Source organism: Citrus sinensis, chromosome 4, assembly GCF_022201045.2.
Source record: "Citrus sinensis cultivar Valencia sweet orange chromosome 4, DVS_A1.0, whole genome shotgun sequence".
Classification (NCBI taxonomy): domain Eukaryota; kingdom Viridiplantae; phylum Streptophyta; class Magnoliopsida; order Sapindales; family Rutaceae; genus Citrus; species Citrus sinensis.
Window position 1 is genome coordinate 16,407,414 of NC_068559.1, and position 17,346 is coordinate 16,424,759.

Below are 17,346 nucleotides of genomic sequence, written 5' to 3' on the forward strand. Positions count from 1 at the left end.
TCACAATTGAAAATATTTATTAAATGAAATACTTATATAATTGTGACTTTCAAGTCACAATTGCTGGACAAAAATATCGAACGGTGCCTTAACTTTGGCAGATCAACTTTTTGACTGGAGAGCGGGATACTGAGTGGGAGTTGTTAATATGGTCGTAGGTTAGCCTAAGAACCAGAAGCAGGGACTCCAGCGTGAATGTGCTAATTAATTAATTATTTGCGGTATGGAGGACAAGATACCCAGAGAACCGGTTGTGGGACATAAATTCCACCATGGAGAGAAATAAATAATTCCAAAAGATCAAAAGCTGAATCTGCTTATATTTAAATGTATCTAAATTGGATTGGCTTCAATTCAATCAAGATCTAACTCATTTTATTAGCTTAATTTGTCCTCTTCGATATTATTATTATTATCATCATCATCATCATCATCATCATTATTATTATAATACATAGTTATGTTACTTTTAACGATCGAATGACAACAAAAACATGCCAGGGTACATAACTGGCCGATCTATTATTCATCAGGATTCTTCAGAAAGCAATATAGAGTTTCTAGGGGCAGACATGCTCGTTTTTTTGGCATGAATCAGTAGATTTACAAAGTATAAGTTGGGGTTTGTAACCTTCTATTAGTTAATCAAAAGAGTAATAAATAGCTTTTTCGACGTAGTAAAAAAATATTTTCAATTAGGGCACATTCAACTTATAATACAGGCAATGAATGTATCTTAACTGACTGTATAGGCCACGATATATCATGGGTTCATGGTCAATACAATAATATACAACATTTGCATATATACAACTAAGAAAAAGAAGAACAAAATGAGAGATAAAATAGAGAAACTATTTCTTTTTATAGTTTTAAGTTTTTTTTTTTAATTATTTCCTTATTTTGTTAGATTTCTTTTGTATTCATTTAGGTTACGCTAATTCATGTTTGTAGAATCAAAATAACTAATAAATTAAAAAAAAATAACGAGGGTTAAAATTTGAAACTCTTCAAAATTATCTAGGCAATTTTAATAATTTTAATATTGACTTGAAGCACTATCACGAATTCAAAGTAATTATGGACTGATTTAAAATTACTCTTCAAATTTTTCCAAAACTAGCTGAGCCCCTGCCACAGCTGGTCGAATACAAGCTCCACCAGTGCTTTTATTTTCGGATTAGGATTATCAATGTGAGCTTTATAAAGAATCTCGGACTATATAAAGTTAGGGACAATATAAAAATAAAAAATATAAATTTTAATATACTATAAAATAAAATATATTGAATTGATTTTTTTTTTTAATTTTAACATGTTCCTCGCTTCAGTATAGGGATGGCAAAATCCTCCACGGGTTTGGGGCCCCATGGAGCTCCACCCCAAATGGGAAAAATTTTGAATAATTTTTGGAGAATGGGGTGGGGAGTGGGAGGAAAATAATCCCCAAATTCTTAATGGGGTGGGATTTGGTTTTGTACTCCCCACCCCACCCCCACCCCAATCCCCATTATATATAAATATATTTTTAATTCTTATTTAATAATTTTTATTTTATCAATTATAATGTCAATTAATAATTTTTTTATAATTTTTATGCAATATAAATAAGATATGAATGAAAGAAAATCATATAATATTTTTCAACTCTGAAACATTATTATATTTTCTTTTCTCTTTTAAGGTGCTACGCTCTTTAAATATTTTTCACTTTTAATATCATTTTAAGATATTGTTTCAAACTTTTAAATATTTTTTTAAAAGAATTTAAATACTTTATAATATGATGATGGTTTTATTTTAAGTTTCTAATTTTTAACTTACTAAACTAATGTATTTATACATATTATAAAATAGATAAATGGGGAATGGGGTGGGGATGGGGAAATCATTCCCCACATGGGGATTCTCCATCCCCACCCCACTAAATTTATTGGGGAATGGAGGCAAAAAATTTTAACGGGGTGGGGAATGGGGTAGGCCTCCCCACCCCCACCCCACCCCATTGCCATCCCTACTTCAGTATGGTAAGGGAACTTGATTAGAAAATTATTCCTATTTGTCACAATGAAATAGAAACAATGAATGCAAGGGCCATCATTTTTATTGGTACTATCTTTATCTTACTTAGCCCTGTGTGTTCTTTAGACTTATCTTTATATACTAACGATTGGAGTTCTTTTTCAATTGTACTTTAGTAAGTACAAAATAGACTTTTAACAATGTTGTACCAGAATCCTTGCTTGATAGTTTCTATTAACGGTAGGGGTGGCCAAATTGGATTTTGGTTCGGGTTGTTCGGGTTTCGGTTTGGGTTTCAACCCATTAATTTTGGAAGATTCAACCCAATCTGGTTCAAACTACAAACCCAAACCAAACCAAACTGAATTTTATTCGGTTCGGTTCGGGTTATAAATTTGGGTTCGTTTATATTATGAAACCATAATTTTATCTCATCCAAAAACAGAAAAAATTAACTAAATATCACACAAATTTCCTATAATCTTATTTATAAATTAATTGATTAACGTATAGAATTCTATATTTAACAATTAACCAAAAAAATAACAACAATTAACAAAAGAAAACTAAGAAATTAACTAACAATTAAAAAATAAATTATTAAACGATTAATTAATGGAGATCACAAAAAGCAGAAGAATTATTTGGCAATGGAGGAAGAAAATAAGAAGAAGAAGAAGAAGAAGAGAAGAAGAATTGAAGAAGAAGAAGATGTTTGGCAGCGGTGTAAGGAAAGAAGAAGAAGAAAAGGAGAAGAAGAAATGAAGATGATGATAGTTGGCAGTGGAGGAAGAAAATGAGAAGAAGAAGAAGAAGAAGAAGTGGAGAAGTCAAGTGGCGGCTAAGAAAGTGAGAAGTGTGTGTTTGGGAGTTGTTAGGTTAGGGTTAGGTTAATGTTTTTAAACTTTTTTTTTTAATTTTTTTGACCCAATCGGGTTGATTATTCGGTTTGGGTTCAACCCGAACCGAAATACAACCCGACCGGGTTTAGATTTTCAACGCCAACGGGTTGTAAGCTTCAACCTGAACCGAACTGAACCCGAAATAAATTTATGGTTCAGCTCGGATCGGGTCAAACCGATCCAAACGCCCACCCCTAATTAATGGTTGAATACTTATCTAACTAATAGCTTCTTAATTAAACTTTAATTTTTAACCAAGTGATTCATCAACTACTTTATATATCATGAATAGTTAACTTTATAAAAGATTAGGCCAAGTTGAAGCCGGTAACAATAACGTAAGAGATTGCTAATTTCTCCTTATTGAAATCAATATTTATTATTTATATCCCTATTGTTTTCATAATATCCAAGAATTCCTCTAGTACCAAAAATTTAAAGGATGTAGGTCATCTACTTGACAATTCATCTTAGGAATATTAAATATATATTCATTATAAGAAAAATGTTTAAATAAAAAAGTACAAAATAATATCTTATTATTAATTTTTATTAACATCGAAACACATATTTCTTATTTTTTAATACTTAACTTATTTTATCTTAATTTTTATTTATATGATTTATTTAATTTGTAATAAATATGAATAAAAATGTATTTAAAATAAGAATAATATTGTAAAAGAATGCAATCTATTTTAAGTGGACTTTGGGTGCAAGAAAAAGGGACAAAAGCTCACCAGAACAATGAATTTATTTTTTTAGGGATCCAGGGTACCTCACTTAACCGCGGTATGTGGGCTATTTTAGGGCTTTGAAGGAGATGAAAAAGAGTGGGAGAGAGGCTGATAATGGTGAGAGATCAAATGTGAGGGGAGAGAGTTTGAAAGAATGCCTTTCGACCTGCAAAACAACAAATCGAGGTTAGAGGTTGAGCCAGCGACCACACTCTAACTCTCAAGTCAACCACTTGAACTTTATTAGGTGATGAGAGCTTGCAAGCTCTTTGAAATGGTGGGTGGAGGTTGAAGAAGACTTCAACTCTTTTTGTGTGTGTGTTTGTGATGAGTATGAGAAAGATGGAACCTCATTGGCTTTATATAATATATCTTGGGTACCCTGCCATGTGGCACATCTCTAGTGGTGATTTCTGTCCTTTTTGATATTCTCTCATCCTTTACCTTTATGATTATTTTTGTTCCGTTAGAAGCATGTTTGGAGAGCAAGAATGCAGTTATTTAGCAAGGTTTGTTGTTTTGTGTACAAGGCATAGGCTGCACGTGGTCCAGGATGCCTCTGCAGAAGTTGTCTGGACAGTTGCAGGGTTGACAGTTTAGGACCACTGTCATTGGCGTGCTACTTTTTGCTTTTTGTAGGTATGACAACCAACTGTCTTTTTTTTTTTTTTTTCCAACAAGATATTCCTTATTTGATTTTGACAAATCTAATATTTTCTTTGAGCGATAGAGATAGCACTTGTGGTAATATTTTTGGATGTTTTCTTTAATACCTAAATTTTTTCATGGCATACCCTGTGTGTCAGCTCAACTATCAGATGTACCTGGTATAGGTTGAGTACCCCACGAGGACTACTTATAGTCATAAAATCTTCACATTGACACGTGACGGTTCATTTTTAATATTCTATTTCTTCCCCAAACACTACCTAAATTTATTATGTTTTATAAAATCAATAAGAGAGTAAATATTAGATATATTTTTATTGAAAAAACTCACAATCTCTCCCGTTAACATATTAAAAATTTTGATATAACATGATACGTATGCTAACAAAGTGGGCCGTACAATCCCACTTGATATGATCTCTATCGCCATGTGCATAGAAACCATTAAAGGATAAGATGTTATCAACCTAAATGGAGTTTTGCCATCATCTATTCATATAGAGTATTCCCTTTAATTCGGTATTATAACGTGAAGAAAAGGAACATAACGTGCAATTAATACATTTTTTTTTGGACATATAATAATTCATCACATAATCACAATTATTACAAATTACAAGAGACTGGAGAGAATAGAGAAACAAGCGAGAGAGCTCTCTTTGACTGACTGACTGACCCAACAACAAACGCTTATTACATGACTCCCATACAATTCAATTACATGCAAATTAATCAATAAAACTACACGCAGAGATGATACCCAAAAGAGACTAACAAAGACTCGACCACTCCGTCCATTTAACAATTACATCATTGCATCCAATAGCTCGCTAGCTAAATTAATCACACGTGGATTCAGTCAACTAGCTGGCTACTGAAAGTTACAAAAATTATTAGACATGATCAGTTTGTTTCTTCATCACGATTTCATTATCTTCATTTTGGATAGCACTCAACTGAGGAACCACTGAGTTTAATTCTGAACACACCATTGTGCTCAATTTGACAACATCCACGACGTGTTCTGATAATTCTTGAAGCTTTGTCTGTTCCACAATTTTCTTATTAGGGTTTTTGTAGATTACATAAAGTATCATCTGAAGAACCCCGAAGATAAACCCTAGAACATTCGGAATCTGTCAATGCAAAAGAAAAGCAAATTAATATTAGTAAATAAAAAATAGATGATAGCACTGGGCGCAAATATTAATTGATGAACTTACAGCAACGTTCAAGTCCTTGATCAGAAGGCCATAGAAGAACCACGCGACTGCGCCTATTGTGAGGAAAAATGATAAAGTAAACGGCATATACTCAACGCTCTTGGTTTTAATAACCTTTCTCTGTGAAAAAGAAAAAAAAAAGATTCAAAATAAGCAAAAATATGAACTTCAAAATCATTTCTATGAATTACACGTTTAGCAAAAATGAAAGAGTGAGTTTTAATTACCACGATGAAAAGAGGTGCAGCAAACACACTGAGGGCAAATGTCATGCATATATACCCAAGAATCTTCTCGCGGATTGCTCCTTTTGAGAGGAAGAAAGTTAAGAGGCAGATTGCACCAAACCCAAATATATTGAGCAGCAGGAGCAGCTTCACAGTCTGGATCTGCATGAAATTTTTAGCCCTTAACGATTGTCAATTTAGAAAAATTAACTATAAGTATGTATATGTATGCGAAAGAGATTTAATAAGAGTACGTCGCAGTACAACTCTAAATCTAGTTGAAATCTGGATTTGTAAAATAATCTGGACATCTGGGCCTGAACATGACTCTGTATATGTATATGTATACATGGGCGGAAAAGATTTAATAGTGTGTTTGTGAAGATACGTACCCTAACTTTCTTTGGTGCATAAAAGACATAAACAGCAATGTAGATGGTCTGCATGACGCAGCAGAAAGTGTTGATGGTCATGAGAAAGATAGCATTTTGTTTAAGGAGAGCATAGTATATCCATATCATAGCACTGAACAGTGATATCACATAAGGAACCGATTGAAACCCTTCCGTTGATTTCTTCTTGTAAATTTTATAAAATGTCGGCCTGCAACAACACCATGCATGCATGCATGCACATTGCGTTTTTAGTAATAACGAATGTTGAAGGTTTAAATGAATAAAGCAAGAACAAAAATATATAACCGAAACATGAACTTACATGGGAGCTAGGCAGACCAAGAAGGAGGTGATATTTCCTAAAACATTGACAACAAAAACAAAAAACAAAGGTATACAATGAGTGTATTGAAATTTTTTTTATAACTTAGTAATAACGTGCCTATAATGCATGAACATATTTTGTACCTAAAAGGCCAAAAGCAGTGGCCCAAGAGTGGTGAATGGCCATCTCTACAAGGATGATATTAAACGAGTTACTGCTAAGATCACTCTCTCTCTCTCTCTCTTATCTCTTCTTTCTTTCAAGCTATGACTCATAAGCATGAAGTAGGAAGCATTTATATAGGAAGAAAAAGCCATGAGCATTAGTCAAGTTGCAAGCAACAATACGAGTGTTAAGGAGACTGAATTCTCTTTTACGCTTTGCTTTCCAGTTGTTAGCTAGCGACTTTAGGTTAAAACATAATCCAAAAAGCTTTTTCTAGCCCTAATGCTATATTTATCCGGATTTGGTCGTTAACTCTTCAGCATTAACCAGCCGCGCCCTAGTTGATAGTACCATTCGTAGTACATTCAGGGCCCCACTTTGTTCTTTATGATGTGTCACCCACCCCAACAAGTGGCTTTCAAAGTTTGAGGCTTACAACTCATATTTCAGTTCTCGAGGGAACTTGACGATACTCCCACCTTGCACTCTTTCTCTCTTCTATATGGTTCATAAAATTCCACTCCCACTTGTATGTTACATGTGGCCAATCAAATCTAAGCTTCTCGGCATCGATAATAAATAAAATCATTGATCAAACGAAAGCCTGCCCTAGCTGATTGGTTCCACCTAACAAGGGTCAAGCCTAAAAAGTTTATACGTATAACTAATTACTTGATGAGGCATGACCGTGTATCATTACTCATTCTTTTCCCATCTTCATATATATATCAAATTTCAATTAGAATTCCGTTTTTATTTATTAAGATTTGATAAACAAACGGAAAATATATCATAATTAAATTCAATCCGTCAAATCATGTTCAGACCTTTTATTATTAATTGTAAGCTTCAACTGCTAGAGCTGATCTATGAACAAATTGTAGCTGCAATCATGCGAGCAACTAAAATCCACTTGCAGGGTTTCAGAGGATCGAGTCTCAAACTTTGTTCTGAGTCCCACTAAGTAACTTTGTGACGTGCATGCCACTTGATCGTAGTTTGCTGATCTAGCTAGGTTAAAGATTCAATCAGACGATGGACGAACGAGCCCAGCATCGTGATAAAATTTATTCCGTATTTCCCAAAAAAGAAACACCTTTTTTCAGTTGACCCTGTAGCCGTCATGCCAAAAACCTAATCCTGTAATTACTTACATGCAGTCATTCTCACGTGCCATGCTCGCATGTGCTAGCTTTCGAACTTCGTTAACCAAGAAGGCCAGAACCATAGGATGAGATTATTTCTTTAACACCTCTCATCATGTGCAAGCCCGTATATTTGATCCTTTTAAGTATAAAAGCCTACAGGAACTGCAAAGATGGGATTATCTCTTTAAAACTCTTGTCGTTTGCAACCTGATCAAGATCAACCTTATCTCTTTTTCCAATAAAAATCCCCGAGCCTAACTCGTTATATTAACACACTCACACGTGAAAGGCGGTATTTTTTACAATTGAAGTTCATGAGTCTAACTCGCTCATAAGCTTAGAGTTGCCTTGAAAGACTGAAGAAGCCCATAGGCTTAAATTATATTGATAATCTAACTCATTTAAAGGAGAGTTATCCCAAATTTATATATTTAATTTTCTTTCATTTTTTTTTTCAATCAACTAACACATTTGTTGAAGTTCGAAGGGAGATTGTCAATTTTTCCGTACTCTAATCAATATATACAATTTATTCTTACTGTTTTTCTAATAGTTAATAACACCCCTGACAGTATAAGTTTACAATATTACTCTTATTTTCAAATACACTTTTATTTATATTTATTATAAATTAAATAAATGACATGATTGGAAATTAAAATAAAAAATTAAGTATTAAAAGTAAGAAATATATTTTTTGATGTAAAAAAATTAATAATAACATATTTTTCTTGTACTTTTTACATTTAATTTTAAAAATATTAAAAATATTTATTATAAGAAAATATTTACAAAATAAAAATGTACAAGAAAAAAATTTATTATTAATTTTTTTGTTAACATCAAAACGTAAATTTCTTGTTTTTAATACTTATTTTTTTATTTTAATTTCCATTTATGTGATTTATTTAATCTATAATAAATATAAATAAAAGTATATTTGAAAATAAAAATAATATTGTAAACTTACGTTGTCGGAGCACTTATTGACTATTATAAAAATAATAGGGAGGTAAATGATATATATTGATAACAGTAGAGAAGAAATTGACAGTTTCTGTTCAAACATAAGACTTAAGTCCTATGAAGATGGTATTTTTTTTACTATTGATCAACCTTGTCTATTTTATAATAAAAACTCCCGAGCCTAAGTGCCTAACTGGTTACATAACTAACACACAAACGTGCAAACTAGTATTTTTTTACTATTAAAGCCCACGGATCTATCTCGCTCATAAGCTTAGAGTTGCCCCGAATAACAGAAGAAGTTCATAAGTTTTAACTGATATTGATAATCTAGCTCATGAGATGAGAGTGATACCAAACTTTTATATTTAATTATTTTTTTATTAACTCTCATAATTATTGAAGTTCGAGCCTAGGATTTGTGTCCTACGAAGACTGCCCGTACTACTAGAACTAAACCTTTACTTTATATTTAACTTAATATAATTATTTTTAGCTAATGTAGAAAATAGAATTGTTTCTGAGAACACCAATTACATAACGTAATGTGTAAAGGAAACACCAAACACCGCCATCCACTAAGAAATTAAAAGTACACATTTGAACGTAATTACTGCTAAAAGCAAAATCTTAATGTATTTCAGGATACAGAAACTTTTTATGATTTCCATGTACAGGTTTGATATGTTGCAGATTTTGATCCTTATAAAACGAAATAATTAATATAACTTTTTGAGAGTGGAAAAGAATTTCTATTTTACAATAGAGCTTGCATAGTGGATGTGCACGTTGAGATAGTTTATGTACGGCATGTAAGAGGACCGATCGAGCAGATGTATATCCATATATATATATACATAAATTCTGATAATTTAAGTCGCAAAAGTGCAATTAATTGGGATGTAACTATACTTTAGGGGCTGGGGCTTCAACACTTGATATTTAATTATATATCTTTTCTAAAAATGGAAAGCAATATGGGACAAAGCATGAGCATATACAGTTCCGATATTTAAGAGTGATCTTATAATTATTTATCAAAGAAGCCCTTAGCCCTACCACTTCATGGTATGACGAAATTTCCTTTTATCTTTTCTTCTTAAAAAGTTCTATAGATAATGTAAAAGTGATGTAAGCAATTATAAATAGTATAGGTGTTAAGAGTCGGGAGTTAATTTCAAAGATATGAGGAAGCCCTTTCAGCTTATGTAAGTCATCCATTAATGTAAATTATAGTACTTTTGTCAATTTTATATCATGTCACATATATGTAAGCCCATTAGCAAAATCTTGATGAGCTTAATTAACTTAAATCTAATGCATACATTATTAGGGGGAAAAATATATTATATAATTTTCAATTTTGGTTGGCTTGTATAGTAAATCTTTTTGCGGCTGATGAGAGGATCATATAAATTAATATTTGTGAAAAAGTATAATGACGAGTCTTTGCAAGAAGATCAATTCTCACAGTAAACCCAATACAAAATCACAAAAAAAAAAAGAGAAAAATATTCTTCATCAGATTATGTCTAGCCATGAAAGTGGAAATATGAAATTATTATATATACCCAAATAGGCCCCAGTAAGGGTTTACATGACAGAAAAAAAAAAAAAAAAAACACGAGAACGAGAAATTGGAGCATCATTTGCACATATGTCACGTTATAATCCCCCCTTCTACAGAAACTTTTACATCATCATTATAAAGTGAAAGAGAAAGATAAAGATGATAAAATTAAAGCACAGATAGACACACACACACACACACACAGGGCAAAGGAGGAATTGATTAATTTACGTACAAGCCCATATGATCTCACACGTACTATACTCTTAACACTTGTTTAATGGATCTTGATTGCATGATTCGCGGGCCTTCTCATGCTGATCATTAGCTTGCTCATGCTCATTCTTATCATCAAAATTATTCCTACTGTTAGTTTGCTCCTCAGAAGCAGTCATATTATTTGTGCTCAATTTCACAACATCCACTGTGTGTTCGGGTACCTTATTCACATCCTCTACAACAACCCTTCTGTAATTCCTGTAGATTGCATAGAGTATCATCTGAACAACTCCAAAGATAAAACCCAATACATTCGGAACCTACCACAAAAGAACAAAAATAAAAATATAATTAATTAAAACGAGATTTATATATTAATAAAATGGTGCTCACATCCGGACGTCACGATTTTACAAATTTTGAATTTGGATTACCATCAGGATTCCATGCTAGTAAAAAATAATTCTAGACCTAAGCATGAATGAGAACTAACATGTATATATGTAAATTTGTGCAAGAAAAGAACTTACTGCAACATAGACGTCCTTTAAGAATAAGCCGTAAAAGAACCACATGACGGCATTCAGTGTGAGGAACAGAGATAAATAAAAAGGCATAAACTCCACGCTCTTGGTGCGTACGACCAGCCTCTGCAAATAAAGTGACAATAAAATATGCACAAAATTGTTAATTATTTATTCATATATTTTACTATTCAAAAAAATAATGAAAAATAAATTAAAGTAACACCTTTCCATATATATATATATATATATATAGACTTACCATAATACTTAAAGGTGCGGCAAAAACACTGACGCTGAATACAACACAAATCCATCCGAGAAGACGAAGACGTGCCGCCGATCCTTTGGCCAAAAAGTGAGACAAAAGTAGAATCGAGCCAAATCCTCCAAAATTCAACAACAGAAGCAGCCTCAAAGTGTACAACTGTATGGAATTATATTACTATTAATTATTAAATGGTAATAAAGTATCAATATTAATCAATATCATAAATAATTCTCGGGCGCCGAAACTTTTTAAATTGCAAACTGACCACCCATTTTACAGAACTGTAAACGGGGGATTTATAAAGTGCAGATGGATGATAAAACGTATTTGAATATCATACCCTAGCTTGCTTTGGTGCAAAAGTGATGTAAAGAGCTAGGTAAATGGTCTCAATGACACATCCAAAAGCGTTGATGGTAATGAGAAGGAAAGCATCTTTCTTCATCATTGCGTAATATATCCAAAGCATTGCACTGAACAGAGCCACCACATATGGAAGTGATTGGAACCCTTCTGTTGATTTCTTCTTGCACACTCTATAAAACGTCGGCCTGCAAGTGCATGCAAAGTATATATACTGTCATTAGAATAAAAGTTAATAAATAGAAGAAAAGTAGAAACAAAAATATAAAAAAATTAAATTGATTAACTTACATTGGGGCTAGAAAAACAATGAAGGAGACGATGTTGCCTATTATTGTTACATGAAAACAAATGAAAATATTAGCAACAAATACATACACATATGCATGTAACATGAAAATAATATTAAGGCAATGACATTTTTGTATTTGTAAAATACCTAGCAGGCCAAAGGCAAAAACCGAGGGATCATGAGTAGAAAACATAGTCATGGCTCTTAGATGAATATGAGAAAAAAACAAAGTCAAGGCTTAAAGGAGAAATGATGCCTTGTTTTTTTTTTTCTTTCACTCACATTCAACCTATGACACAAACAAGCGATGAGGGTATCGCAATATATATAGGGAGAAATGCTGCGCATTATTGCACGAAAAGAGAAACTTTTATGTTATTGGACAGAATATAGTTAAATTATTGATATGGGTAGTACAGAGAACCTGTGCACCCAAAACTTGACGTATCTGTTTGGCCAGACTTTTACGTTAAATACCAGGAACTAAAAGTGTTCACCTTTATTATAAAGCGTAAACCCTAAAGGATCGATGCTTTTGCAAGCGACAAGACAACCGTCAGAAGTACTATTAATCTAGTCTTACTACCCTAATCACTCCACTAGTTAATCACCTATTAGTGCACAGATTTCGCATGCCCCGACAGGTGTTATGTAACAGAGTTGTGATAAGTATTTTTTGTGTGATTATAAACCCTTGTTTATTTTTATAAATGTATAATTTTATACGCAAGTAATCATTATTGCGTTCTATCTCGTGGAGGCTTTTGAGTCTCACGCGTGAACAGGAGGTTCAAAGTTAGCAGCTGATTGTTACAAGTGGCATCGCTCGATATAGTGATAGTTATACGTGTCTGCCTACCTGTTTCTACAAAATATTATAATAATAATAATATTTCATATACCCTAGCAAGACCTTTCCTTTATTTATTATTTTTTATATGATTTGTTTCGGGTCTATTGAGAGTATGAATTCATATGCTCCTCACCTGCTCAGAATAGGGGCAGAGTTAAAATAAAAAGTTCAAGAGTCCCAAATGTTACGAAAAATACCATTTTAAAATCAACAAAGTGTCTATTTTAAATGTTAAAATTATAATTTTAGAAATTTTTTCTAAGATTTTTTTTTTTTTTGCGCTCATGGGATCAAAGCACCTGTTTATTATGGACTAGCTCCTCTCCTGATTCAAAAAATTATCAATTATGACTTAAAAATCTATACTAATTAGAGACGACACCTCTATCTTAGACATAAAAAAGATATATCAGCAAATTTCATTTAATCTGTTGCAGCATTAATACTAATTTTAAGTCTTTGTTGGATTAGAGAATTGAAGGAATAAAAAAGATGAGGGCAATTTAATTAATATGTAATTTTTGAAAATTGGCTTTAGTCGTTTTTAGTGGGTTTTTGTTGAAGTGGTAGGTGAAGAGTAGAATAATGTAGAGCACCTGAAAGGATAAGATTTACTAAGTATATCTCTCATGATCCGAATAGCTTAGCATATCTTCTATGATTAGTATCATCATTATTCATTATTTTAACTACTTTTAATGCTAGATATTTTTTTAATTTAATTAACACATAAGGTTACTACAATTGATTGTGGTGTGCACGTGTGAAGTTTATATATGCATGTAATTGATACGATCGAGGTCTTTGTTTAGTTACTTGCATGTCCAAGCAATTATTTTAGTTGACTAGCTAACACGAAATTTGGAGGGAGAATTTTACTTAATTTGCATCTCTCCGTATTCAACCATCTAAACCACAATAATTATTCCCATGTTTTTTTCTGCTAATATAATCATAATTACATTATGCCGTACTATTTAAAGTTCTTTATTAACTATAAATGTGGAATGCCTTGTTTAAACTGATTTGCCTTCCTACTTTTGAGGCTTTGACTCTAGTAGAGTAATTAGATTGTTGAAGAAAAAAAAAAATCACGGAAACAAAATTTTCTTTTTTGTATTTTTTTAGTTACATTACATTAGGATATTTTAAAATCATAAGTTCTATAAGAACTTTTTAAATTAGTTATGTTATAACATGATTCATAGATCTAATTAATATCAAAATAAGTCAAAAATCAACCTCCGCAATACATATAAAAAGATACAGGACTCTTGTATGACCCTAAGAATGAGATGAAGAGATGTTTAGTCTACCACTTGAGGCCAAAAAGTAGTTAATGATTTTGTATTACCTTTATATCATGCTTATTTAGTTTACTTTAAATTCACTGGTCAATATTTCATATGATCATATGACCGTTATTGTGCTTTGTAATAATTCAATCTTAAAGTTCATACGCCATTTTATCAATGCTTTAGAAGCTGACATAATGGAATTGGCCACCAGCTGGACATCACTTTAAATACTGAGGATAGAGCAGAAGAAAATAATCGTGTTCATAAATTGCAAGATAAAAAATAATATAAGCCTTTTTGCTGTTGGAGAAAATATAATTAATTGGCATAGATAAGATATGTACAAAATTAAACAAAATTTTGATTATAAAATATCAAATAGAGATGTCGGTGGATATGTTTTAAGGCACCACGCAACTTTAATTTGTTAAAATGTTAAAATGTTGTGTTGCTTTTCTTAAAATTAATGAAGTACTCATCGATCTGTTTGTGTATTGATCCATTATTAGAAGACTTGATTAGGTAAGATTAATTTCTAGCTAGCTACAAAATAAAACGAAATTTGTTACATAAAATTTAAAATTAATAGATGGATGGATATGTTTTAAGGCACAATGCTATCTTTTAAAAAAATGTTGAAATATATATATATATATATATATATATATATATATATATATATATATATATATATATATATATATATATGTATGTATTTAAAGTACGTCTGCCATCTATGTTGTATATATATATATATATATATATATATATATATATATAATTAAGCAGGTAAGGAAAATGTTAATATACCAAATCCACTAATAAATCTTTTAGTAAGTTAATATTGCAATTTCAGTATTAAAGTTAACAAAGGTGTTGATTTTTAGAGAAAAATATACATATTCAAATATGAAAAATCTATACCAATCTTTGAATTTAATCCATATTAGGTCTTTTACTTTACCTAACCTCACTATTCGAAAGGAACTTCATCAATATTAAAGAGAGAATGTTTTAGTAATTTCACTTATTTCCATTTACATAAAGAATATTACAAGTCAATTTTTTTTTTGACAAAAAAAAAGCAATTCAAATGGCATGCATGCATGAAATAATTAAAATAAATGTCCCTTTTATTAATTATTATATAATGTTAAATACTTAAATATATTTGGACCTTTCAAAATGGCAAAGATCAAGTGGGAACTTTAATGAAACGGTAGCTACTAGCTAAGCTCTCTCTCTCCATATGTATATATGTCATATAAAAAAATTACAATGGAGTCAAAATAAGCAACAAGTTTATCGAATTCACCCGACAGCTGCCTTATTGATTCATCAATGATTGCTAATCTGGAGTGCAAATGCTTGCACATTCATGTGGCTACCTCATCCATCTTTAATGCATCGTATCATTTAAAAATTTAGGCGGTGGCGCAATGCTGATCCAACGTCCCCTCAAATCAAAGATATTATATGGCTAGCAACAAGATAAAAAGGAAGAAACGAAAAAAAAAAGTGAATAAAACTTTATATCCAAACTTCTTGGGTTTTCTTTCCTTTAATTCTTTCGCAAGTTATGTGAATCACATTAATGCACGATAGTAGCTTCTTTTTTTGAAATATATGTGTAGATCAAGATACGATCTTTGCTTTTTTTTTTTTTAATAAGGCATGTGCAAATTGAACGTCATATAAGCTAATAATTGAGAACATTCTCGTTCATGAAATTGAAGAGTTAAGGGGTTAGATTTTTATCTTTACGCGTATTTAAAATTTGTGGAGAACTTGTAATGATTAGGTAGACTTGAATATGGCCGGTGAATACTTGAAAAAAACACTCTAACACTCAAATTAGTGTTTGATTAAGATTAAAGGAATAAATAAAAAAGAGTTTTCTCTTTCTAAAAGTGAACATTGTTCTCAAAGGCCAAAGACCCCTTTTTTTAGGCCTTTGTTTGTAGATGACCAGTGATGTGAATTAAGGTTTTGTCTTGAACCTTATTCTTAAGGACACATGTCATGTGTCATTACTATACACATGGATATAAATTTGCTTGTGGGAAAATATACATATGTATTCTATATGAAATTGGACATATTTTTCTCATATCATAAATTTTGGAATCAGTACTAGTCTAATTTCTCTTGTTATCATTTTTTATAAGTTCCTGAAGAATTCTATATTGGGTGTTATTTCCCCATATATATATACGGTGGCGAAATTAGTATATTTTTTGGGGGTGGGTTATTAGATTTATTTTTATTTTTTTAAGTATTAATAAAGGTAAATTTATAAAATATAATTAACTTTTTTTTTTCAAAAACTTACTCAGGCTGCCAACTCTTAACTTCGCCTATATATAATATATATATATATATAGAAGAGTGGATACGTGGTCTGATATAGTTCCTTTGAAATATGATACAAAGATAGTATATAATTGATGGCAATTAAACATCAATATGATTGCGTAACTAGTTATTTCATGTTGATTTTGCGCAATCAAAGAGCCTTAATATAAGCATAACAAAGTAGATACCCATAATACAAATCAATTTAAACAGTTGTGTTTTAGAAAATATTATACGACCCAAGTGGTGACGTAAGGGTGTAAAGTGATGTCTGAAAATTAAAACAAAACAAAATAGAGATAAAACCATGTCATTTCCCCTTTGTCTCTGTCACCCTTATGTCACTGTTTGCGTCAAGTATCAATGCTCTTGTTCTTTTTTAATCGCAGCCCTCAACATTTTCTCATTTTTTTTGAGACTTAAATATATTTGTACACATTTTCGGCATGTTTCTTTTTTTATTATTATTTTTAATTGGATACTAAAGTAGAACGAGTTGGTGTGTGTAATTTCTAATTAATAATAAACAAGTTAAAATAGTTAAAAGTCAACAACTCTTAACTTGAATTATTTAGTAACTTATTACTTAGGGTTCGACCCTCACTATACTGTGGGAGTAAAAAGTTAAAAATTATTCTCAATGGAACGTCCATCGTGAAAAATGTCTAACAAATTTGAAATTTTAGGTGTAAATTTAAGCATAAATGGTTCTATGGTGTAGTGGTTAGCACTCTGGACTTTGAATCCAGCGACCTGGGTTCGACTCCCGGTAGGACCTTTTGAACTGGCAAATCAAATCCTTGGAAAATGGCGACCCCCTAC

General features: G+C 31.5%; 2 protein-coding genes and 1 non-coding gene across 3 annotated transcripts; 1 reads left to right on the forward strand and 2 right to left on the reverse strand.

The window, feature by feature from the left end:
* Positions 1-4,875: 4,875 nt before the first annotated feature.
* LOC102628604 (bidirectional sugar transporter SWEET10-like) lies at positions 4,876-6,782 on the reverse strand. Its single transcript, XM_006493188.4, has 6 exons — positions 6,644-6,782; positions 6,498-6,534; positions 6,173-6,383; positions 5,781-5,942; positions 5,554-5,673; positions 4,876-5,466 (listed from the first exon to the last, which is right to left on the reverse strand). Exons 1-6 carry the CDS (start codon positions 6,684-6,686, stop codon positions 5,224-5,226), a joined length of 816 nt encoding a protein of 271 aa, XP_006493251.1. The 5' UTR covers positions 6,687-6,782; the 3' UTR covers positions 4,876-5,223.
* A 3,536-nt stretch (positions 6,783-10,318) lies between these two features.
* LOC102628890 (bidirectional sugar transporter SWEET12-like) lies at positions 10,319-12,321 on the reverse strand. The gene is made up of 6 exons (XM_006493190.4): positions 12,166-12,321; positions 12,018-12,054; positions 11,704-11,914; positions 11,355-11,519; positions 11,099-11,218; positions 10,319-10,888 (listed from the first exon to the last, which is right to left on the reverse strand). The coding sequence occupies exons 1-6, from the start codon at positions 12,215-12,217 to the stop codon at positions 10,616-10,618; spliced, it is 858 nt and encodes a 285-aa protein (XP_006493253.1). The 5' UTR covers positions 12,218-12,321; the 3' UTR covers positions 10,319-10,615.
* A 4,909-nt stretch (positions 12,322-17,230) lies between these two features.
* Positions 17,231-17,302, forward strand: TRNAQ-UUG (transfer RNA glutamine (anticodon UUG)). Its single transcript has one exon. It is a non-coding gene; the product is annotated as a tRNA-Gln (tRNA).
* Positions 17,303-17,346: the final 44 nt, after the last annotated feature.